Source organism: Corticium candelabrum, chromosome 2, assembly GCF_963422355.1.
Source record: "Corticium candelabrum chromosome 2, ooCorCand1.1, whole genome shotgun sequence".
NCBI lineage: Eukaryota > Metazoa > Porifera > Homoscleromorpha > Homosclerophorida > Plakinidae > Corticium > Corticium candelabrum.
The window spans coordinates 5,933,394-5,958,972 of NC_085086.1; the positions used below are offsets into that span (position 1 = coordinate 5,933,394).

At 42.2% G+C, this 25,579-nt stretch overlaps 3 protein-coding genes across 3 annotated transcripts; 2 read left to right on the forward strand and 1 right to left on the reverse strand.

Moving 5' to 3' along the window:
- Positions 1-279: 279 nt before the first annotated feature.
- LOC134176380 (uncharacterized) lies at positions 280-12,323 on the forward strand. Its single transcript, XM_062643051.1, has 8 exons — positions 280-350; positions 487-604; positions 3,518-3,583; positions 6,721-6,834; positions 10,380-11,057; positions 11,115-11,294; positions 11,365-12,267; positions 12,312-12,323. The coding sequence occupies exons 1-8, from the start codon at positions 280-282 to the stop codon at positions 12,321-12,323; spliced, it is 2,142 nt and encodes a 713-aa protein (XP_062499035.1).
- On the forward strand, positions 12,312-17,463 carry LOC134198462 (uncharacterized). The gene is made up of 4 exons (XM_062667872.1): positions 12,312-12,496; positions 12,560-12,619; positions 16,633-16,700; positions 16,859-17,463. The coding sequence occupies exons 1-4, from the start codon at positions 12,334-12,336 to the stop codon at positions 17,366-17,368; spliced, it is 801 nt and encodes a 266-aa protein (XP_062523856.1). The 5' UTR covers positions 12,312-12,333; the 3' UTR covers positions 17,369-17,463.
- A 4,284-nt stretch (positions 17,464-21,747) lies between these two features.
- LOC134176381 (uncharacterized) lies at positions 21,748-23,618 on the reverse strand. The gene is made up of 2 exons (XM_062643052.1): positions 23,480-23,618; positions 21,748-22,700 (listed from the first exon to the last, which is right to left on the reverse strand). The coding sequence occupies exons 1-2, from the start codon at positions 23,616-23,618 to the stop codon at positions 21,901-21,903; spliced, it is 939 nt and encodes a 312-aa protein (XP_062499036.1). The 3' UTR covers positions 21,748-21,900.
- Between the last annotated feature and the right edge of the window lie 1,961 nt (positions 23,619-25,579).

Sequence of the window (25,579 nt, forward strand, 5' to 3'; positions counted from 1 at the left end):
GATCCCTGCTCTTTGATTTTGCACTCGGCTTTTGCAACAACATTACTTGCAAGACAACGAAAGCTTTCAGTGCAATAACTTCCATAGCTGTTGCATTGCTATATGCTTGCAAAATATTACACATTTCAGAAACAAAATCTTTTCCAACTCGTCCTGAAGGTACAAGGAACAGATTTTTTCTTCAAAAGACGACGTCGTCATAGATTCTGGACAATTCCTTGCATGCTTCCGAGCCACCTAAATCATTCCATTTGAAACTTGTTGCGGCACACTTTTTAAATGGTGGTAGGTGAAATAAAGAGCTGTGAGAGCTGTCCGTTGATGGTACAGGAGATTCACAACGCACGTTGGTGGGAGTACCTAGGCAAGACATCCCAGACGTTGAATTTCTGTTGCCCGAGGACGTGACATTTGAGATACATGTCGGAAGGCTAGATCTCCCAGAGATTGTGCTTTCATTATCATATGGCCTTTGTGATCTCACAGGGCTACAGATCCCGGATATTATGTTGCTATTGCCAGTTCCGTTGTTATACCGTCCAGACGTGGTGTTTCTGTTGACAGATGGCATTTGACAAGTCAACTGTTGTTTATTCAGCTCATGGTACGGTTTGCATTTGGAGAGATGCTGATTCAGGCGTTGAAACCAGTGTTTGCATCCGGGACATTGAGACAGCCGTAATTCAAATTTGAGATGCGATGGAAAGTTGTCCGGGTCATGTACCAGTCTAAAATGCTCAAGAAAACGGTTCTTTGATCCGGTCCATGCACAACCTGTACAATTGCATGAGATAGACAACCAGGAGTTGCTACCAGAGATTGGCGGCGGAGAAGCTGTTTGAGACATGTTGATGGCCTGTTAGAAACTATAGTCTTGAGGTATTTAATCGTGAAAATGAATAACCACGAGCCGACTTGGTCAACCGACAAGCAGCGATCCTAGCACAATCCGTGCCATGTCAACCTTATCTTATGTGCTGCATTGTGACAAAGCTGAAGAGTCCATACTGCAGTTATTCGGCGAAGAAAATAATGGTTTGACCATCAGGATCTATATAGTGATGATATGCATGATCTACTGATGACATGCACGATCTATTGATGACATGCACGATCTATTGATGACATGCATGATCATTACTTAGCTATGTCGTCTGATTGACTTGAGTAGACATGCTCGTAGTGAATGAAGCTCAAGCTGTCATCTCCCCATGGCTGCTCTAAAGCTGACTGAATCATCTATGTCCCACTATTTTGAGCACTGCTGTATACATACCGATTTTTTGCACATGGCCAGTAACTAAATTTTAGTCGTTGCTATGGGCCAGATAAAGACAGTATTCCAGTTCACGCTGGGTCAGGAGAGATTCGCTGACTTAGCGCTCCTTGACGTTCATTATTCAAGTCCTGCATTGTTATTACTTTTTAAATATCCTAACGTTTGTTTATAAATATAATATTTATTCGGATGATAACTAAAAATGTAACACTTAATTTATACATACAACTGACATTTTGGCAGTAGACTTATTGTCAACTATGTTTTAATTATCATTTTGCTGGTAGCCACATCTAGTACACCACTAGTTACACCACTGTGAAATTGGTTTAAAGTGGAGCTAGTGGAAAAGCGTCCCACTACAGTTACATGAACTAATATTAAAATAGATTCTATGCAATAGACGCTATTTGGGGGGAGCTCCTACAGCATGTGTAAATTCCAGGGAAACACGCACCTTTCCCTGATCTCAATGTACACAAAGTCCACGTTTCCGGGTCTGCTTATGAACGGTAGATCATCTTGCCGTTGGCTAGGCTTTGTAAGTAAGGTCATTATGTACCATTTTGTACATCTTGTGAGATACTTTGCCTGCATATAGAGACACGTAAGAAGCTGATTTTTGATTACTACTTCTCGAGGTTAAGACACTTCTGTTCAGCTGAATTCGTCTGACTCATACTCTGAACAGATATATGTAGAGTGGAAAGACAGACTAATCATTGCCTAGCGATGGAAGTTTTGTCAGGTGAAGATTTGGCAATAGGGGAACCCATTCGGGGTAACCGAACGTGACCCACTGCTTGGCAAAATAGGACTACTTGTTTCCTCCATCTAACGTTCTCCAACTGTAGAACTGTGAAACTCTGTATCTTAGAGTCAGCAAGAATTCGTCTAGCCTATACAACCCGTAATGGAGGGCAGTGCAAGGAGCTCATGAGCTTACAGCACTTGATGTACGTACATTGGCCTGATTCTTAGTTTGTTGTAGTAACAGTCTTGGCTGCTGGTTCAATCCAACTCCACACTGTATCAATGACATTTCTTAACACAAAACCTTTTTAAAACACGACTTTATCATTTGGCAGTGTGTTCAGTGAGAATGCCTTTCTTGCAACTCAGTCTTTTGCAGATGCAAGGTCTTGCTCGAGAGCTCTAATCTTGTATTGAAGTGCCAGTATTTCATTTCCTTGCTGTATAATATCCGACATAAACCATCAACTTCAGCCTCAGTGACATTTTCGACAGTTGACATCTTCACTTTTCAGATCACTACTATATACATGTCTTGATCAACTGTGGATGAGGTAGAACAGCCGCTGCTTTCTGATTTAGACATTTCCAGCTATGGAGTAGTGCATATGTGTTCTGTTACTTTAGGCGTAACTGTTAGTGGGACATATAGACTTTAATACGTGTACTGTACTCTGATCCGCGTCAGTACCTAACCAGTGCAAGTTATCAAAGTAACAACTTCGACTTGGCGAATCACATTTATACAGAAGCAAGCTAGACAGCTCAGGAACAAAGCGGGACGTCCTACATGCATTGCTACATATCCCAGATGTCTTCCCAGATGGCATGATTTTAATCGCCGAAACTAATCCATCGCTAGTAGTCTGTTTTTCCATTTCAAGTATATCTGTTCAGAGTGTGAATCAGACAACTTCAGCTTGAACAGCAGTTTCTGACCCTCCAGAAATCGTACTCAAGAAATGGTTTCCGTACACGTCTTTACGCAGGTAGAGTTTCTCACAAGATGCAAGAAATGGTAAGCAATGAACTTACTTGCAAAACCTAGTCGACGGCTAGATGATCTATGTTTCAGAAGTAGACCCAGAAACGTAGACTTTGTACACAGCGAGATCAGCGAAGAGTGTGTTGCCCTCAAGATTGAGGATACTCTAGAAGCTCCTACGCCATGTATTGTCTATCTATAAAAGAGGATGTAGGGCATTGCAAAGAACATCGGAAACAAGATTTGAATATTAAGAATAACGTAATGAAGTCTTTCAAAAACCTTTCGTACAGTGTTCGAGAGATTTAATTATATATATTCTGCTATTAGACTCGTTAGCATGGTACGTTTTATGCAATCTCTAAATCTTTTGCCTGTTTTATTAAACATAAAACCGTTATATTTGTAGTTCATAGTATATAATAGGAACTGTACTTGGTAAGTTAAGTGTTTAGTGCAAAGATTATCTTACATAGTCTGTAATAAACCTGTTTTTATAGGAAGGGAAACTTCCACATGAGTGCATGGCCGGTGGAGACTTGAGGCAAGTGATGAGAACATATCAGGTAATATTTATCTACTCTAAAGGGTAAATGCAACAGAAAAATCAAAAATCCTATTATGTTGGAAATTGATAGTTCTAGTTGCATACATGACAGGAAAAATAGTTTTAGATTTTTTAGAGTTAAGTCTTCGCTAAGGTATAGTAGGTCAAAGTTGCTTCCTGTTCTTCAACTTTCAGTAACGTTTTATAACGGGCGTGGTGCAGTGTACAATTCACAGAGAGGAGACGCGTATGCATCTGCATAGTCAGCAACATGTAAAATGACTACATATTCATATCCAAGGCAATGCTGCTAGGGTAGAAGCGACGGCAGAAACAGTTATTTTCTGAAGAGTCCTCTGGAAGTTTTTACGCAATGATAACGTTTCGTTATCCCATGAATCCGAGGATGAAGAATATCCGCTGAGAGCCATTAGAGGGATTAGACCACACAGGTTCGAGTTCAGCGACGGTGTCTCTGAAGCTTTGAGATTGTCTGCTGCCTTGGAAGCGTGTGAGGAAGAGGACAGGCTACCTGATAGCCTGTCATCATCGCAAGTAGAAGTAGGAGTAGAAAACATTATCGATTCTCATCCGGGTATGTAAACAACCGTCACAGGTGGATCTGCGGTCGTATTGAGATGATGGATACGTACTCGTCTGGAGTGCGTGTGCTGCTAAAACACATTTAGGTTGTCTCAATAATGACGCGATAATAATGTCGAATACTAGCGACGATAATGGCACCGTGGTGAGTCCATGCAAAACCTAGGTACGTCCTGTGAGAAAGAGAGCAAAATGAGTTGAAGTTCGTACGTTGCATTTACATTGACACAAGGCTTGACTTTACTTTACAGTATACTGTATGCATACGACTGCATTCACTACACATTGTAATATATTATACTATAATATATACTCTCTAGGCTAGTCACGCAATACTAAGTGTACCAGTACTATGTTGTCTGCTTATGTACTAGTAATACAACGCATGCGCAATGTAATCTACTCCTCTTACATCCCCTTTCCAAACAATGCTCTTGCTAAGCTAGCAGTAAAGTCTAGACAACGCAATCCTTCTGGTAAGCAGATTTTCTCACAACTCGTTGTTTGCGAGTGACATTTTCGTTGATTCTGTGTGTTTGGAGGTCATTGCGGGTGTTGTTCTGCTTTGTTGTGACGTCTTCATCTGTGTTGTCTGTTGTTTGGTTTTTGTTGTTGCTGGTGCCGCTCGTAGATGTTTTCTATTTCTGCGAAGAAGTCGTCCATCTACTTCGGTGACATCATAGGATCGGATGTTATTTGTCTGTGAACTGTTGCTGGTATCCACTTTTGGTCGTAGGCGTTGAGTGGTTGTATGTGGACAGCTTTACCAGGTTGTAAGCTAAGCAGATCCTTTGCTGTTTTGTAATAATAACGGGCTTGCTTTGCTTGTCGTGTCCCTAGTTCCTGAAGATCATCGACTGGTACCTTAGGTTTCGGCAACTTTGCAGTTTTAGGTAGAAAAGTTCTTGTTCTCCTTTTCGTCAATCGCTGTGCTAGGCTAGTTTGCATTCCTGCTGTTGGCTTGTCCTGTGATCTAACAGTGAAAGCGATTGGTTTGACCCAGTGATCTTTGCTTTTCCATGATGTGCTTTGCTGTTGTGACTGCACTTTCTGCTTTGTTGTGGATATTAGGCTAATTTTATGCTGCATCCTTGTGTGTGAGTTGGCGAAGCGGCTCACACAAATCTGTCAGATTGCTAAGAAAGCGCGGGAGGTAATTGACTAGCCTTGGATGCGCTGCACTCTATGAAGGTCTGTGAGATTCTGCATATTTAGTATCGCTTAAGTTCCCTGGGGTCGGATTTGAAAGCGTCATTTGTGAGCAAATATACAAAATAGGCAACTTTGCTTTGCTTAAACTTGAGCTTGTCGGCATTGATACGTATTTCTTTGGAGCGGAATCGCTGAAGTAGTCTGTAGAGTTTGCGGTCAAGGTCTGCTGTTGCATCATCCACGTTACTTCTTACTCCATTGATCAGGATGTCATCTGCAATTGTATGCACTCCGGAGATTCTGTCTAAAGGCCTGTCCACACTGGCAACTGGATCGCGATCCAACCGCAACGCTGTCCACTGTTGCAACTGGATCCCGATCGTATCGCGATTCGTCCGATCCACATCGCGAGGTGGTTTCGATCGCGATCGGTTGAATCCAATTAGAAATAGTGGGCGTTACCTTCGCGTACGCTACGCGTGTAGTCGGAACATCTAACACTCCTGACTCGTCTTTGTTCTCGCTCACCTTACGTCGCTGTATCAACGCTTTCCACAAGCAAAGAAGCCACACGTACACCTCGGTCATCAGTCACGTGTTATCGAAAATGAGGCGGAGGTATCGTTTTCAAAGTGCAGTGTGGACGCTCGCTATCCCGATCGGATCGCGATCCATTCTGTTCTAGTGTGGACAAGCCTTAAGGCTTCGTCCAGTCGTCGCAGGAATACTTCCGGTGCCAGCCGCAAACGCTGAACATTTAGGCTTGCGATAGTTCAGGCAGCAGATCATTGACGGTTTGCATCTGACAGTGACTACGTCTCAGTGCCTAGTTTATTGGCTTGGGATCGATGCACAAGGGGAGTTTTTCGTTCGGTTTCTTGACGGCGACGAGGCTAGATATCTACTCGGTTAGAGTGTCCACTCATTCTATCATGTCTAGTCGTTCCAGTCGCTGCAGTTCATCTTTCTGCTGTGATTGTATAGCAATAGGCATTTTCTTTAGAGTCATTTTGACAGGTGGTACCGTGGGGTCCACATCTAGATGTAGCATTCCAGGCAGTTGACCAACAGTGCTGCTATCGAAGACATCTGCGTATGTTGCAAAAAGTTACTATAAGTCAGCTGTGGTGTCCGTAGTTGTCTGCGATTTGCAAGAATCAGGTGCTGACTGTTCTTGTTTGACAGTACGTACGTGGTCGAGGAGTACGCTAGTAAATCCTAGTCGCTGCATCGCTCCGGCTCGTCATAGGAGGTAGCTGCTTCGTTGTCCAGAAGTTTCAGTCTGCTCTTGTTGTAAAGAGACAAACCTTTATCAGATATCTGTAGAACGGACCCTGGAGGTGTTTCCCACTTCTTGATAACATTGCACGTATTACCTGTGTCTAATTGTAGACGTATTAGGCAGCCACTGACTGTCATTGTGGCATACAATTGATTAACATGTGTCTCCTGGCTATTTTGAAGAGAATGGGCTGTATCCGTGTTTCTGATATCGGCCAGTGTGATCGTCATCAGGTAATTGGTTTAGTGTTGCTTATCGTCTTCTTTACCGTGAATGCGGTACTGTTGTTTTGGTGAAGCTGTTTTTATTTGTGGTTGTTTCTGTCGGCAAAGGGAAGCAAACCTGTTTGCTTTGCCACACTTGGAGCATGCTTTGCCTCGTGCGGAACATCGTCTTTGACCTCTGTCATGTCGTCGTTCACAACTCTGACATGTCTGCGGTACCCTAGCGGCTACCGTGACTTGCCTCCTCCTGTTCCGTGTGCTGTACGCGGTCAATGCATTCACGTCATCGCTGAATCTAATGGCTTTGGCTTGTGCAGATGTAGAATCTGCGGGCACGACGTGTGGATATCGCAGTCGCCAAAGTTAATTTAGCTACTTGCAGAAGTTTCTGACGGGTGTCATTGTTGCGTATCCCGTGGACTGTCTTGTCGCACAACAATTTATCTTTGGTCGCATCATAATTTCATGCACGAATCATTCTTCTTAGCGAAATTAGGGAGTCATCAAACGGCTCACCTTGCTTCTGTGCTTGCTGCGTGAGCTGGTACCGTTGGTACATCACGTTTGTTTTGCTGAATCAGTACGCTTCCATAATTCGAAGCACTACTGCCATATCATTTCTATCTTTACCTTCTGGGAAGGGCAAGGTGTCCAGAACCTCGAGAGCTTCTGCCGGCAGGCATTGCTGAAAGGTCGCCACCCCCTCCTTGTGCGATATTCTGGTCATACTGGACGAGATCTCGAAAGATTTCCATCTTCTGCGAAACGTTCGCCAGTTCGCCAGTCTCCGGTGACTCTCGTATTTGCGCAGCCATAGCCGTTGTTGCTCATAACATCTGCTGCGAGTTATTGCACTTTTGACACCATGTAATATAGTGTGCTATAATATATATTCTCCAGGCTAGTCACGCAATACTAAGTGTACAAGTACTGTATACATTCTGCGTATATACTAGTGCTGCAACGCATGCGCAATGTAGTCTATCCTCTTACACACATGATGATCAAGCATCTAGATGTAAGTCTATATATAGTCAAGAGTCTGACCTTTTCCTGCCATTTGCATTACTTTAGTCCTGCACAAGAGTCTTCCTTGCCCTCCCGCTTCTCAAATACGGCTCTTCGTTTCTTTTGCGAAGCTTCCAGAGTGCTGCGATCTTGAATTGTGGAGGCAGGTAGATAGAAAGTGTTGGCCTCAATTTTGCTCTTCTACAACCCAGAACAAGTTCTTGAATAGACCAGGCTGTACGTATCTCGAAACGATCAGTGTAAAGTGGCTACTACAGACTCCTGTCCACTTAGTAAGACGAGTCGCACTCACTTGTAGTCACAAACGTCTCTGCAATCCTTATTTGCGATTCCCACTTTTTTCTTAGCTTGGGATCTTCAAAAATAGAAAAACCATTGCGTATGACTTGCGCGAATTGGTGCATCATTCAGCCACGCAAAACCGAACTATTCTTTTGCCACAATTTCCTTTGTTTACAATACACGCTAGCGTGTAGTCTCCCCTCTGTGACATCACACTACACCATGCCCGTTATAACGCGTTACAGGAAGTTGAAGAAACTTCAGCAACTTTTGCCTGCTATATCTTAGCGAAGACTTAACTTAAATTTAAAACTTTTTTTCCTGTCATGTATGCAACTATAACTATCAATTTCCAACATAAAAGAATTTTTGATTTCTGCGTTGCAGTTAACCCTAAAATAGCACTTCACCGATTGACGCACGTGCATTAGCCAATCGCTTCTGTTCTTTTTTCAAGTTGGGAAGTTTGGCGCTATCTCAGAGCAAACTTGATAGCTGAGCATTTTGATAACGCAAAAAACCTTCGATACGTTTTCTTCAAATTACGTTCATTTCTTCGTTTTACCGCTTCGTTTAAACTTTGATATTTGCGTAGGCAAAAGTAAAATGTGCTCTCGCACCACTGACTCGCCTTCCATCGACGGCGAAAAGCACACATACGGCGATGGTTCGGCTGTGGAATGAAGGCACTTTGAGTCACGTGATTATGTTTCTGTGACGTACGTTTCCGTGTGTTTTTCGCATCACGCAAGCCCTTTTGTACTGTAGTATATATAGCCTTCATTCGTAGAAAGAAACACGGAGCAAATTCGAAAGACCGAGCGATTGCAACTCGCAAGACGATCATATGGAGTCTACAAAGTACGAACAACTGAGTCGCTTATGAACTGTATCTTGTTCTCTTTCACGGTCAGAATCGCCTGAAGTGTCTAGATCCGTCTCTTGAGTGCTCTAGTAGATGGCCTCGGAAATTAAGACCAAAACAACGCGCCGCGAAACACAGCAAGCGTTCAGTCCGCAGCCCACGACCTTAACGTACGTTAACTTCTATTGCACATGCGTCAAACAGTGAATTGCTCCTTTAGTTATGCCAGTGTGTGTCTGTCTGTCTCGCACGGTGACTTGCAGCAATGAAATTTTGATATATATATATATATATACTGTAAATCATGTATATTTCGAAAGCGAATCTAAGTCAAAATTGAGCAAGTATCTTTTCCGGAAGTGATGTAATTATGAAACCTGCCAGAAGGCAGTACGTTACTGCTTCAGTACAGTGTATAGTTTGTGGCAGTAAGATTGTCCGAAATTTGAGGCACACATTTTATGCGTGCGTAGGTCATACGTACGTCTTAAAAGGAAAATTCCACGTGAGCAAACCCCCGGAAAGCATGTCAGTGATATCGCGGCTGAAGAGCAAAATTCCTCTGTTCAAGGCTTCTATACAATGCGGTTTTTGCCGTACCCGAACGAGGAGGTTAGTCATGAGTCTGCTGTGAGATGTAAGAAATCAAACATTGGAGTGTGCAAATCATTACTTGTGTACATAGTATCCTAGCCACCATCCCGTTCTCCGCACGAGTATATTAGATATGGATATTACTAATGATTAGTAAAATTCTATTATTATTAGTTGTAGTTAATTAATTTATTGTATTATACAATCATGAAGTATATCTCATTGACTCCATTCTAAATCGACACACTCCCCGTGTACCATTCCGTGCAGGAAACGCAGAGGTTGGATTCTTAGCAGATGCAATTAGTATTTGGAGAGAACTGCGAGCGCATGAGGAGCTCGTGGGCGGGAACTACAGGAACTCGGCAAGATCTCGTTGATATCTTCTCAAATGAAACGGAAGGTGTAGGGTTCGCGTCGTCAAGAAATTTTACGCTTGAGACGACCTCTCAAGAGGGAACCCAGTGCAATCGGAGAATTCCGCTCACTTCACTGTCTGCGGGTACAGGTTCGACATGCGCGAGCCAAATTTGGCGGAGATCGGAAACGGGGGCGGCTGTTATACGCGCGTTCTCACATAGATACTGAAAGACAACTCGCCTTTATACATATATTGAGATAGATATGTATAGTATATGGACTTGTATAATTGTTGATTTGCTGATTTCTAGAAAAACTAGGAAGCGATAAAGTTTAGGAAAGTGATCGGTTGTTACGAAATTTACGAAATTATAGTGACTTCCGAATACTTGGCTTAGAGTAAGTTTGTTTTTGTATGTAATAGCAACAACAACGCTTTGCTGTTTTGTATGCTGGTGGATGTGAATATCCTGATCAATTGAAATTTTGTCTGGTCGGTGAAGAAATGGCAGGCAAAACGACGTTGAGCATTGCGATGGGAGGAAGCGGAGATGCAACGAAGAGAACGGCTGGTATCGATGTTATACTGGCAACCAGAAGGGAACTGGGCGGTGCCATGCTTGTTCTCGATGTGGCCGGTCATAAAGAATTTCATCAAACGCATTCTCTCTTTATGAGCGGCGAATCTGCTATATTTGCCCTCGTTATCGATGCAAGGAAGAGCGCTGAAGAAATTTGCGCTATTGCCAAGTACTTTCTCTCATTTGTACTGTCAGCACGACGACCTTCTGAAGGAGGAGTTCCCCCTTACATGCTTACTATTGGCACCCACGGAGATCCGGAGGAGACGAAGAAGAACAAGCAAATACAACTAAGGGATGTCATGAATCAAGTTTACAAAGAATTTGACAGATATTTTACCTTTGTTAGAGTTGAAGACGCAGGAGATGAATACAAAGTTGGTAATGCTTATAGACGTTATTATCCACCTGCCGAACTGTTTTCTAAGGACGCTATCGTGTTGGACGCGAGAGACAAAAACTCAGTAGAAATGAAAAAGTTGCTGAATCTTATTGGTAAAGTTAGAAGCAAGGCTCTGAAGGTAAACGTGTCGATGTTGCTCAAAATCGATGTAATTAAATGAATATATTGTGTGTAGAGATTGCCCAAAGTCCCTACTATTTGCAAGAAGGTTCATGACGAAATATTAATTAAGCTTCGTCGTAGCAAGAAGTTTGTAGCAAAAGAAGAATTTCGTCGACTCGTAACGAGGAAGTTTTCTGAGTTAGAAGGAGAGGCATTCAAAGTACTAATGGAACATTTTGATGAACGTGGAGAGGTAAGATGACGTGGAAATGAGCAAGTCACATTTGTAGAATTTATATTTGTACTGGGCATGTACATTTTAGATAGTTGACTTGGATGATCGATTGGTCAGTGACATGCAATGGTTGTGTTACTTTGTTATCGGTGCGATTCTTCCCGACAAGAATTCTCCTGATTTTTATGTCAAGTTGCAGACCGACGACGACGGTACGGCAACAATAGCACAAATTAAGGAAACCCTCAAGCGATTTGGTGAGAGCAAAGGAGTTCAATTTAATGAGGACGTGATGTTGGCCATCCGTGCTCTCTGTCACTTGGGTCTCAGTTTAGAACATCCGAGCAGGAAGGATAAGAACGGCGATCCTCTTTACATTTTTCCTTGTCATATTAAGAAGAGCATGCCAGCGAGCGCCTGGCAGCAAGATGGCGCTAAGCCAGTGCACGTTGGCCGTCGCGTTCAATGCAAGTACTCGCACCATCTCATCACTCCGGGCTCTTATCCTGTCATTCAATGCGAAGCCTCGAAGAGCGAATATATGAGTGTAATAGATCTGTGGGATGGTGGCATGAAAGTGCAACAGAGGCTCCATGATGTGATGCCGCGCCATTTACCGGCAGAAGCGCTGGTACAAATTACCAATAAGAAGAGAGCCATTCAGAGTATGGACGTGATCGCTCGAGGTCCACGCTACAGTGAAGGAGATTGCATGATGTTGGTTGAGTCCGTTCTTGACCTCATGATGAAAGTATTTGACAAGAAAAGTCCAGGAACTGTTTTAGAGACACAACATTTAAGTCATGCTTCCATCAGTCAGTACAGTGAAGCAATCGTTTCTTACACTGAAAAAGCAGTCGAAACCGCTAAACGAGACAAGAAAACGGTCGTCACTCACGAGAAAGGAGAGGATCGCCTGATCGATCTCGTTGCTGTTGATTCTAGTCACATTATTCGAATGAAGACAAAGATTCGTCATCAATTGTGCAATGTTTTCGATAGGCCAAATAAAGAAGAGAAGCAGCCTAGCTTTAGAGAAGTGGGTAAAGCGTTAGGTATGCCATTAGTGTGTAGCATTGAATCAGCTAGTGAGGTGTTGGAAACTTGGAGTCAAAACTTGAACGCTACCGAAGATTATCTTGTGGAAGTTCTGAAGAGGCCAGACATTAACGGTACAGATGCATTGATGGTTCTTGGACATCAGCATCACATTGCTGCCGGTATAGTTATATTCTTACTCTATTGTATATTCATCACAGTCCGTTTTCACTGATTTTGTCTAGAAAACAGCTTCAACTCACCTCCAGCAGAGCTAAGGAAAGAAGACACAGCTTCACAAGATGGTAAGCTATGTGATTGACGATCAGAGCTTGAGATACGCATTTCATATTGGTCGGCGATACAAACGTGTTCGTCTTCTGGGCTAAATAATATGTGAGATGATGCTACAATAACTGTATGCTACAACTTTAATGTAAAGGTGGCTTAGTTTTTGTCTTGCCCAAATAACTAGGACCACTTGAGCTACAGATAGACTACAACATTCACTAGTAAAAGAAGACTTGCAGATATGATTAATCTTTAGGCAACAGTATTGTTTTTACCACTGTAGTGTCGCGTAATAGGAAATCACAGCATTTTTCTGTATAAACCAAATTGGAATTCGACCTAATATTTAGCGCAGGAGTACTCATGGCTTATATTCGACAGGGTTATAGTTAAGACAGGCTTAGCATATGCCATTTGAGCAAGCACGATTCGACAATTCATATAGGACTTGAAAAAGCAATCTTCGTTATAGAATACCGTAGAAGATGAAATATTGTCGGGAATTTATTTTGGGGGATTGGCAGATTAGCTGATAATAAGCGACCGCCAATATAAAATCCACCATTAATTTGGCCACCGGGACATGTTGACGTTATCAAGCGCGTGGATCAGCTATAAATGATGAAGTGGCGGTACGCACGTCACGCGAATGAGTCCACAGGATGGTAGGTAATCCCTGCTTGCTGTCTGTTGTGCCTATGAATAAGACCGTGAGGCTATGGTTGAAGCGGACTGTCTGTCACGTTCACGCGGATCAGGTTCTTTGTTCTGACAGGTACAGCCGTTCTCCATCACTATGCAGTCGTTGCAGACCAGTAAGTTAGTGAAATGTAAGCTACAAAAACAACTGTCAATCTAAAACTCCTTGATGACCACGTATTGTTAAACGTATATCAGTCATCAAACAACGATGTCCAACCGCCAAAATAAAGTCCGCCAATATGCTTTTTTCATCAATTTTGTAGGAAACCGCCAAAATACATTCCCTCAAATGTTTTCATCTTATACGAAACATACTGAAAGATTGCAGTTTCGAAAGCGTGTAGCAACAACGGTTTGTACTTGGTCTTTGTTGTCGGTGTCATTGAACGCAATCGCCGATAAACGTACGGGTGTACGTGCACTCGCGCGTAAGCGTGCTGAACGTCAAGAAATTTTGTTCATAGCTTATGAAAGATATATGAATTAAGGCTACTGTTGAAGAATACTGAATATCTAAATGCATGCAATCACCAGCCTAACCACAATAACCCTTATCTATACATCGCTATGGTGATCACTATGAGCTGCCGTTACCATGTTTAGATTTAGGCACAGATACGTTTGGTAGTATTGTTGAAGCTTATTCAAATGTTCCTTTATATTTCTTAGGCAGCGTAATGCCGCAGTTTTTTGTTAAGACTTCGTAATTAACCAAGGAATTCCATGTTCTGGAAAAGCTTGGGGAAACAAATTATTTTGTACATACGTACATATATATATATATTATATATATATATATATATATATATATATATATATATATTGTTACAAGGATCCTTAGGGTCCAGGTTACAGACACAAAATACTTGCTACTGTACAATCTAAAATCTGGCAGTTACTATATGTCGTCATGTTCTTCATCTTTGCTGCTTGGAGAGAGCTTGACACTCTGGAGAGAGAGGCAATTGTATGTTAGTTTCTTGCCCAAGGGAACTTATGTATGTGGCCCTCTCGCACTTCAACTCTGACCCAAAGGTCCCGGATGTTGCCAATCTCCAACTGCACTCTCTAACCAAGTGAGCTACATACATACATACATATAGACATAAATTTTGCGTGTCCATAGAGATGTAGAAAATCAACAAAGTGAATGTTTTATATAATTTGATGGTTTAGGAAATCGTAGTCTTGACAATTTGCTTTTATGGTCGGCTACTTTTCGTTGCCAACATATAGCGCTCAGATGATCTGATCACGTAACTAATGCAAGCATTCACTTCCAGTTGATATTAGCAAAATGTCTTGGTAAAATTTTGACGTTAGCTACGCCTATGCAGTCAAGTTAGTTAATTTTTGGATGTAAACACACAGCTACAAATACTGCAGTATGTGTCGTTTTTACTCCATACCAAACAGATACCAAACTGCATGGAATTTTTTAGCATCGTACCTTCTCATGTTGTCGTTATCTCACAAAACGTCAGCAATGCGATGAAACATTGAACTATGGCTGTGGCCGATGGCCACCAGTTCATTAATCAATTCGAGTCTGTTTTTGGCTAGTAATGAACCTAATGACACAATAGTATGTATCTGATGGTGCATTGAGTATGTACTGCGAGTCTATTCAGATATTGAAATTCAGCAATTTATTAAATATTACTTGACAGTTGCTGTTACCATAAAAAATATATTGATTATACAATTTAGAATTAATTGGCGAGCGAAGCGAGCCTCTCTCTTGTCATGTCAATTGAGCTCGAGATATATTTGGCGAGCGAAGCGAGCCTCTCTCTTGTCATGTCAATTGAGCTCGAGATATATTTTATTTATATATTTATATATATACGTACGTCAGCACATGGATTTACGGCAAAACAGAAAGACAAATCAACTAAACGACGATGCCAGATGAATGCAATTTTGGCTCCGTAACATATGCGCTAAAAATTGAAGCATGGGACCTCTTTTGAGGGGTCGACTCAATTGTAATTTCTTGGCGAGGAGAGTCAAACGACTCTCGATTTTGCTCCCTTACGCGACTAAAGAGAAAAGGAGACTGATTTGTGACAAACGAAATGAAAAAGAAAAGCTAAAAGAAGAGAAAAGTCTGTTTTTTGAGTTTCCGCGCTTTACTTTGATAGAAATTATTGCTACGCAACCATTGTCACGTGACTATGCGATCATTGTTACGCGACTATCTCAGTAAACGAGTGAGACGACTGAAGCGTGAACGAAGAATTGAAGACAACTAGAGTGTTTTGCGTTCAATTATCTGAACTCAGCGTTCAGTTACCCGATTCAGGCAAGCAATTATCCGAATTGGCCGTTCAGTTATCCGATTCGGGCATTCAATTATTCGATGTTCTGTCCTAATTAGAAGTACCAAATATAGAAATAATTATTTTAGTCGCACATTTCTTTCATGACGTCTTTCTAGGATGCTCACTCACGTTTCAGCTGAACAATAAATGATTGATTCAAGAAAGGTGGGAAAATGAAGTAGTGAAATTCGAGCTCTTCATTATCTAAAAACCCGCTGCAACGCATGATGGACTGTTGCATGGTATCACGCAAGACGCGCGATTTACAAAGTATGCGGATTACACCACGATTGACGGAGCCAGGCGTTGTTGTAGGCGTCCTAAATATGTAGATTTAGTTCGCTCACAACAGCTCAGTTAGACCTCCGCGGAAACGTGGGACACCAAGATTAGTGCAAAGGAAATTATCCTACAACACACGCTAAAAATTCCCGCTAAAGTCAAGATTAATTACAAATTATTGCGTCTATACAGCTGATGAATGATGATATTTGAGCAGCTGCCCAACCGCAGATTATGTAAGTTATTTAGTTGCACAACAGCCGTAAGCAACGGATAATTAAACGCTTGAATCGGTTAATTGAACGCAAAATACTTTAGAAGAGCAACTGAAAGTCTGTTTCCTGAGTTCTCGCGTTTTGGTTGACAAAACTATTGCTAAGTAACGCAACCATTGTTACGCGAATTGGTAAAGACAGAACACCATCGCTCGCCAAACACAATGCTAACCGAGCATTTACTAGTTAGTTTTGTGTGTGTGTTTCTGCGTGCGTGCGTGCGTGCGTGCGTTCGTGCGTGCGTGTGTGTGTGTCACTGTGTGTCAATGTCTATATACTTTGTGTACCCATGCATGATATTGAATATCTATGACAGGTTATCTATGCTAAAATATTTATGTTCTATTTATTGTACTTTCACATTTGATATTGTTAGCAATAAACAGAAATTTAATGAATAAAACAAATTTTAATTAATTTGATAATTTTGCTTTGTCTTTGCAGGTGCTACAAGCTCAACAGCAACAGCAACAAATGTTCATTTCTGTCCACCAGTGACACAAAGAATGAGGGTAAGCTGATTACTTTTGTATTGGTGTGTGGCAGTTGGATTATTGCGTGGGTGTGTCATTTTGGTGATATCAGGTATTTCCTACAGTGTAACTACCTAGAGCATAGTTTGGTGTATACATCATGTTATTGTAAGAATTGCTGCTGTTTTATTACACAGACCACTACACCTACACTAGAACCTCCAAGACAACTGGCTGGAAAAGGAGATGAACAAGTAGTAGAGCAGCAGATTCAACAGATAGAACAACTGAGAATGGAAGGCTCATCAAACGATAGAGAAATTGCTGAAGCGACACAACAAACTGTTGCTATTCATGTCGACAGAAAAACCGAGCAACCAACTGCAAAAGCAGAAGCCGAGAAAAAATGCACAGATGATGAAATTGTGAGAGTAGCCACACTAGTTTCTGATTGGGAGAAGCTCGTTTCTCTGTTGTCACCAAAATTATTTTCAGTTGGAGTTATTGATGACATAAAGAAAGCAGACCAACAACCGTTTATGCAAGCTCGAAGAGCATTAGCTAAATGGGTTGATTACATGGCCGACAAAGCTCTTAGAAGAATGATGATCAAGACAATGTGTGTCGACATGAGTTTGAGAGCACAAGCTATAGAAGTTTTTGGTGCTAATTTGGTAGAGCAGGTTTGTCCACAGCAAGAATTATAATATTTTTACTGCATTAATAATTTGCAGCCAAAACATTTTATGGTACTGTATCAAGTTTAGTCTTTTCAGTTTAATAGAATGTCTTGCCAAATTTACCAGACCGTCTAGATGCGGACATGTGTAAGAATTCAGTCGTTGCTATTTATAATTAAGTGTTTTAAGTAGATTTCTGGTGTGGAGAGATCATCAGTGACAAAGTTAGTACAGGGATGTGCTACTTTGAATTCCATGATCAGTGTAATGAGCAATGTGTTAGAATAGTAACTGGTATGCTAACGTGCGATAAGGAAATAAGACTACGCTCAGAAACGTTACATTTCGACGAGATGACTGCCGAAGCTATTGCGCATGTACACTCTGTGATTGTCGGCGACCGTGCAGAAATTGTCGAGGCCGGGAACAAGAGGCTGCTGCATTGTGGGCAATTGATGTGGCTTGTTGCTGGACAATATCCGATTGGAAAGAATGACAGGACGACGGATGGTGTTAAATACTTTGAGTGTCCGGCTAGTCACTGATTGCAATAATTATTGTTTGTGTTGATTTTGAAGGCCAGATTGGAGCCGGATTCGTTGCCCGCTGCGAAGCAGGCCTTTAGCTAGAGGAGCGTTCGAAGATAGCAAGACGTTCGATTAGTCGAGTAAACGTTGGGGGGAAAGTTGAGACTTGTGGGCAACAAATCAAACTTGCACTTTACCTTTAGAGTATTGGAGACATAAGTGTGGATTACACGTCCTGTAGGGAGGGAACAATATCTCGTTCCTTTAGTTTGTCCATCATGATAGAGTAGAAAGGTGTGCACACGTGACTCGGTGTAATATGAGAACGGATGTAGGGATCCTTTGTATACTACATCAAATGTAAATCAACAGAGAGAGATTCTTTCAACTGACCCTGAGGTGGAAGAGTTACCTGATCCCGTTGAATCAGATTAATCTAGATCATACTGAAGCTCAGCAAGTACCAAACTTTAGATCTCACCCACAATATCAGAATGACTAGATTGTAGACTCGGACTTTAGCCCTTAGTCTGAGGGGGATATATATATATATATATATATATATATATATATATATATACATACATACATACATACATACATACATACACATATATATACATATATATATACACACACACACACACACACACACACACACACACACACACACACACACACACACACACACACACTTACATGTACATGTATGCATATATAGCATACGTTTTATGTAGATTTGAGATACTGACACTGTCAACTAAGTCACACAATATTGTAGCGCAAACATCTAAACTCGATTTAAATCCGATTGAGACATGTGCAACAGCAAATGGACGACAGAGATCGCTAACTTCATCGCATCAGTTCTAAGATGTCTAATTAGATCATTCAAAATCATCTCCAGCTAAACACAAACCTAACTCCCATCATTACTAACGTTTGGCTTGCCTCAGCGATTTTTGAAAGTCCACGTTCGAGCAAGTAAATGCCAAAGTAAGCTTGATCAAGGTCAAAGTTGTATTTACAATTACTGGTTGTTAACAACACCCTGTCTCCTGTCTGCAGTTTTCGAACTTGACTGCCAAATAGACTTTGTTGAGCACCACTGACACTTTGATCGTTTGCAGTCAAGTAAGTATCAGCGCTGACAGCTAGCGAAAAGCCACATGTCTGCACACACACACAAACACACATTCACAAACAATTAGACAAACAAACGTGACAGGGGGTCAGGCGAAATTTTGTGTATTCCAACATTCTATAAACACGAACACCTTAAACCTTATGAAGTCTTACTAACATGTTGATAAGAAATTCTCAGTTAATCGCGTTATATATTTCGTAGAATTAAGATTTTTCTTTCGAATTCGGTCACGTGTTCGGAGTCGGTGGCACTTCGGTAAATTCTGGAGGTATACGTTACATGTTGCACAATAATTGTCTAAGATATAAATTTGCTAAGAAAGACGTGCATACACAGTGGTCAATAAATGGCAATCAGAAGGTACAACGCCTGAAGTCTCTAATGCAATTCTCAGCGAGGAATGGAATTTGATGGCATCATGTACTGTTCCCGATTACGGAATCTACTACATTTATGGTCAACTCGTCATTGACAAAGCTGTTACAAAAAATTGCCAGTTTCAAATTTAGATTTCACGTCAGATGCCTAATGTATTGCTAGTTCAACACCCAGCATCCGCTACCGAGGATATTACCATATTTGGGAGTCAAGTTCGCATGCTATCAAAAGGCGAGACTGTGACAATGTCGACAAGTAATTGCTCATACTCATTCCTGTACGACAGAGCTCACTTTGGCCTGTTTGTTTTCAATTGAAGTGGCATGCCTGAACAACCTTGGACAGGAAATAATGAGGAGTTTGACAATTACACTGCATGCTTTGCTTCAAGCGATTTGGAAAATTGCATTAGTAAATGTTTGTTAGACGTCTAGCGAATACTTCTGAGGGTTTGTTGAGATATGCTAGTAGCTAGAGAATGCGTTGACCGTTAGTTTGATTTTGGTGTTTCTAGCTGCATCCTTCTTCAAAGCTGGATGCTATATAATAGAACAATCCGAAAAATAGTACGATAATAGAACAAATCTCAATTTACTACGCCTCATAAGCGGATGTAGGGGAGGGACAAGTAAACGGGGCACGGAGAACGCGGACTCCGTTTGGGAAAAGTATTGTCTAGATGAAATGTCATATAGGTAGAAGCACTACTGTGAAAACCCTCTGCCTGCCATAGCTATGCAGCTTGATTAACGGGCAGTTCAAGTTTGGTAGAGATCTTAGGGTTGTGTTAGGGTTAGAGTGAGGGTTAGTGTTAGGTTAGTGTATGGGACAGGTTTAGTGTTAGGATTAGGGTTATAGAAATTCGCGCGCGAGGGCATTAAGGTACGATCCCACTAGACGTCACAGATCCCTGAGTTTTTATCACGTTCACATTACCCAAATTTTGCTCTTGACGCCGAAAGAAGATCGATCGCGCATTGTTCTATGCAGTTTCTAAAACATGGAGAATACGTTTTCCTGTTTTCGGTGCGGTTTTCGAGACGTAGAGCGAGTCTCTTGTGACGACGTCGGATTATGACGTAATTGCATGACAAAGGCCTAGTTCGAGGTCTTATCTTCACTTTAATTTGAAGAATAACGTTGCTGACTTTAAGGGTAACAGACGTATCAAACGGGACATGTCTTCGAAAGATTACACAGGCAAACGCAAGGTAGGCGTTTTATTCTAGACACGGGTATGTGCAAAATATCTAGCTTTTTTGGCCGTCGCCCGCAATGGTTGACACGCTCGGTCCTCGTGGGGACGCGCAGTTTAAATATGGTGGGGATCCGATGCGCCGTTACGGAGATGTTCTCGCTCGAGCGGGGGCGAGTTCAGTCGGCAGGAAATCGCGTCGCTTCGGGAGAAGTAAGGATATGACGGCTTTACTGTCGACGTCTGTAAATTCGGCATTAGAGAGAAAAATTTGGTGGCGCCGCGGTTCGGCGTTATGGAGACAAGCAACTACACACACACATTAACACACACACGCACGCATGTAAGCATGCACGCACGCACGCAAGCACACAAACGAAAAGACAATCACGCGCGCGAAGTGCTGCGTGCCTGGAATCGCCTCCAACCAACTACTTGCATTGGGACCCGATGAAATGATCAACCTTGCTTCTTCTATATCTGTAGGACACACTTCAAGATACTGTTGAAATGAGCTCTTATTTTTGACTAACTGCAGTCGACGTTGCAATTTTTTCGGATGATCTGGAAGACTTGAGATAGAAGGGAATATTTCCTTTAGTGACTGACTGTCGTTGTGTAGATCATGCAGGGATGAATTCAAATGAGTAGAAATCGAATAGTTTGAAGACTGCAAATCATCAATCACGTAGGAACACATGGGCCTCACATAATCGTCGTGAACAGGTAGATGGCTCAAATTGTTTGCCCAAGCTCCTAAAAATGGAGATAGAGCTGTATCTCTTGCTGATGTGAGACCGAAACCTCCGTTCTTTATTGACAATCGGACCTGCTGCTTTTGTGTATCTGTACATTTGAGGCCGATAATTTTTTCAATCGTAGTAACAATGTTGTCACCGTGTTGTACATAATCGACATCTATTAGGCAAGGAGGGACCGTGCGAAGAAGAGTCATGATCTCTCTCTCTCTCTCTCTCTCTCTCTCTCTCTCTCTCCTCTCTCTCTCTCTCTCTTTATTTGAAATATTTTTCAACGCATACATAGTACTAGGCAAATGAAATAGAAGCTACTTCTAAAATGCAAACAAGCTAAACATGTCCATTACTCTAACTATTACAAAAGAGGCAAGTAGCACAGCATGCTACATACCGCACTAGGTAATTACGTAAAGTCAAAGCTACTGTGGCTAACTATGTTTGCCACCTTGTTCTTTAGAATAATAGAGTTGTATGTTTGTAGACACACCGCTATCCTTCGTCGCCAGTATTGCTTGAACTCGCCAGAACTCATGCCTAACGAAGACAGAGAGCGGTTAGAAAACTCTTGCAACAGTTCTTCTGCTTTGTTTTCCCAACGACCAAACACCTCCAACGCTAGGGGACGAAACAAGTATCCAAGGCTCGATGATTTGGCGAGATACTTCCCATCCTTTTTCCTTTTCCTTTTCCGTTGCTGCAAAGCCTGGCGTACTGCTACCTGAGCGAAGAGATCGTTTTGCCCACGGATGTGTGATGGTCACATCTAAAAGAAGATTCTTTCCATCCTTGTAATTATATATGGCTATGTCAGGCCGCTGTTTGTTAGTAAACTGGGCTGGTAGCTCTTTACGACAATTGAATCCCAGAACTTTTGACATTTCAAAAAAACAGTCCAATACGGCATCATGCCGATGAATAGGGCCTCCACCCCACTTACATGTAATAGCATGATAGCCTTTGATATCCATTTGTTGACCACACTGTGGAATACAGTGATTCAAGGATTGTAAGCTAGGAATTGCTCTTCCGAGCCGCAGACAAACAGCGTTGAGAAAATCATCATTGCTGAGAATGAAGTGGTGCGAGCTCGGCATAGCATCTAACCACATCCCTGAATTGGGACCTCCACAACCCTGTATTCTTGATTGATAACGACTATCTTTACATCGTTCAAGAAGGTTGTTAAAAAGTGATTGTTTCTTTGCCTTATGAAGTCTTGCCTGAAGTTTCTTAGGATTGTCTGGTAGCTTTGAAACAGATGGAATCAGTTTGGTGGTGTCGCTAAAGTTACAGAGAAGATCTTTGAGAGATGTTGTCAAGTCCGTTGCGATTTGAGAATGGTGATTAGCATCAACTGACAGTAAACCATCACAAAGATAACGCACACGATTGTCGTGATGTGGAAGATAGTGCAGCGTATTTGCCCAACCTCCAATGAAGGCTTCCGAAGCAGCCTTCGGAAGTGCTCTCTCTCTCTCCCTCTCTCCCTCTCCCTCTCCCTCTCTCTCTCCTCTCTCTCTCTCTCTCTCTCTCTCTCTCTCTCTCTCTCTCTCTCTCTCTCTCTCTCTCTCTCTCTCTCTCTCTCTCTCTCTCTCTGTCTCTCGCTCAGAATTGCGTTCAAACAATGATAGTCAAATATTATATTCTACCCTGAAAAATTGAGAACTAGAAGTTGCCAAATATGGTTGTATCAAAAAATTTTTTGTATTACTTTCTTTTCGAATATTTTTGCCTAATATTTTATGCCGATTCTCTTCACGTCTCGCGTGCCAGATGTAAAGGGCATGACGCCCTTCTAGGCTAATAGCATATATAGTATATAGCCACAGAATCGTGTGGGAGCCAGTATACCTGACAGGCTACACCGAAAGAAGGAACTTATTTGCTCCGAACAAATGCTATGACATCCTGTATGTCAAATTCCGTTGTCTGGCCATACACCAAGGCATACGATTAGATCGTAGCACCATCAAAGCGAGAGATTTAGTCACGTCATTCTACACTCCAAATCCTGATTTGCTGTTTCAGAAATCGATCACATGCTATTTCAGTAATAGGTTGCTGCATCAGCACATAGTCTCCAATTTTAGAAATAGATCATGTTCTATTATGCTCCTTGTGCTAAATTTTCACATTGCTGAAATCGATAACGTGCTGGTTTCTTCATTGGCTTGTGTGCTGTTCTGGTCAGACGTGCTGTTTCTGAGCCTGACGCCGTGTTTTTGCCGTCGTTGCAACTCGGTGAGAGACCACGCACAACGCGAAACTGCATGTCTTTAGCTTGTAATTACGTTTGACGCCACGACATGTAACGTTGCTTCAAATGCATCTGCAGTTGCAAGATCAAGACATCCACTAGGTTAAAATTAAAAAAAAATGAGCAGCAGTGCGATTTTTGCCTGTGAAAAGATTTCAATAGATCACGGTAAAGTCTATAAGATTGAGTTGCATGGGATGACAACTTTAAACCTGCGGTGGGCGCATTATTTATTGTCAGTTCAATGGCCCAGATATATACAAAATAGCTTGCCTTTTCCACGTTCCGGTACGGACAGTCCAATGTCAAGAACGGGCAGTTAAATTTGTTGGAGATCTGCTCGGGTGAAATTCTCGCCCTTGTGTACATGGGTTCGATTGGACTAGTTATCCCAGATCACGGTGTCTAGCTAACGTTTCTAATGACGCAAATTTACTGTAGACGTCGAAAGAAAATGGCCCGCGCATGGTCCTATGTATTGTGCCGTTATTGAGAAAAACGTTTCCTTTTTTTCATTGCCGTTATCGAGACTTCCAGCGTGTCTCTTGTGACTTCGTCGGATTGTGACGTAACAAGGCAAAATTCCAAACAAAAACAAATGCCAAGTTGGAGGTCGTTTCGTCACTTTGAAAACGTTGCTGACGTTGCAGGGAACAGGCATATAGAATGGGGCATGTCCTCGAAGCATTACATGGAGAAAGAAAGAGTAGGCGCTATATTCGAGACACAACTAGATATGTTCAAAAATATCTTGCTTTCATGGACGTTGCCCGCAATAGTCGACACATTCCGCGCATACAGTCCAACGTCGTGAACGGGCAGTTTAAATTCGTTGAACATCCAAAAGTCCATTTCGGAAATATTCGCGCGAGCGAAGGCGGGTTCGTAGCAAATAATAGCGTCATCGCGGAAAAAATCCGGAAGACAACGACAGCTCCACTTTCGACGTATATGGATTTGGTGTGGGCGAGCAAAATTCGATGGCGCTGCAAATCGCCGTTATGAGGACTCACGAGTACATACAACACACACACGCAGACACAAACACACACATACGCACGCACGCACGCACGCAGGCAGGCACGTAGGCACGCAGGCACGCAGGCACGCAGGCACGCACGCATGCACGCAGGCACGCAGGCACGCAGGCACGCAGGCACGCAGGCAGGCACGCAGGAACGCAGGCACGCAGGCACGCACAAAAGGCAGCACACACACACACACACACACACACACACACACACACACACACACACACACACACACACACACACACAACAAAGCACGTGTTACAAGAATTGAACAGGTATCCTTCACATCCCTTATTGTTCTATACTCGAGATGCAAGCCCTTGACGACAAACTTCTTGAAAAGATTGGCTGACCTAATCTCAGACATAATGGCATCTACCTACAGTACCATAGCAAACTGCATACGATGTCGCATTGCCTTCGCCCTTTTCCCCACATCGTTTGAGGTTCTCAGAGATTAAAGAAACAGTAGGCCAACCTCGCAAACACAAGTGGTACGCTCTTGACTTTTGCGAGAGCAGCCTTTCCAGCAACTATTAAAGACGTTGACTTGATCTATATGCATAAAACCAAATAGAGTACATCTACAGTACTAGCATTTTTGTTTAAGTCTTCTTTCCTTGAAATTGTTCTATGGCATGTTTTTTTTAATTTGAATATACCATCGATTTCAAACACAAACAAACACCCTCTCCCTCTCTCTCTCTCTCTCTCTCACACACACACACACACACACACACACACACACACACACACACACACACACACACACACACACACACTCACCCACAAACACACACACACACAAACACACACACACACACACACACACACACACACACACACACAAACACACACACACACACACACACACACACACACACACACACAAAACTGACACACAGCACGCCTATATAAATAGAAATGCTTAAATTATGATTAAAG

Coding starts and splice junctions, on each gene's coding strand:
- LOC134176380 (XM_062643051.1), top strand. CDS start 280: ATGGTGGTAGGTGAAATAAAGAGCTGTGAGAGCTGTCCGTTGATGGTA. Junction 351..486: donor GAGATTCACAACGCACGTTG/GTGGGAGTACCT, acceptor GTGATCTCACAG/GGCTACAGATCCCGGATATT. Junction 3,584..6,720: donor AAGTGATGAGAACATATCAG/GTAATATTTATC, acceptor TAGACGTATTAG/GCAGCCACTGACTGTCATTG.
- LOC134176381 (XM_062643052.1), bottom strand. CDS start 23,618: ATGCAGTTTCGCGTTGTGCGTGGTCTCTCACCGAGTTGCAACGACGGC. Junction 22,701..23,479: donor ACGTTATCGATTTCAGCAAT/GTGAAAATTTAG, acceptor GTTTACTGTCAG/TTGATGCTAATCACCATTCT.
- LOC134198462 (XM_062667872.1), top strand. CDS start 12,334: ATGCCATTAGTGTGTAGCATTGAATCAGCTAGTGAGGTGTTGGAAACT. Junction 12,620..16,632: donor AGACACAGCTTCACAAGATG/GTAAGCTATGTG, acceptor TTGTCTTTGCAG/GTGCTACAAGCTCAACAGCA. Junction 16,701..16,858: donor CAGTGACACAAAGAATGAGG/GTAAGCTGATTA, acceptor TTTATTACACAG/ACCACTACACCTACACTAGA.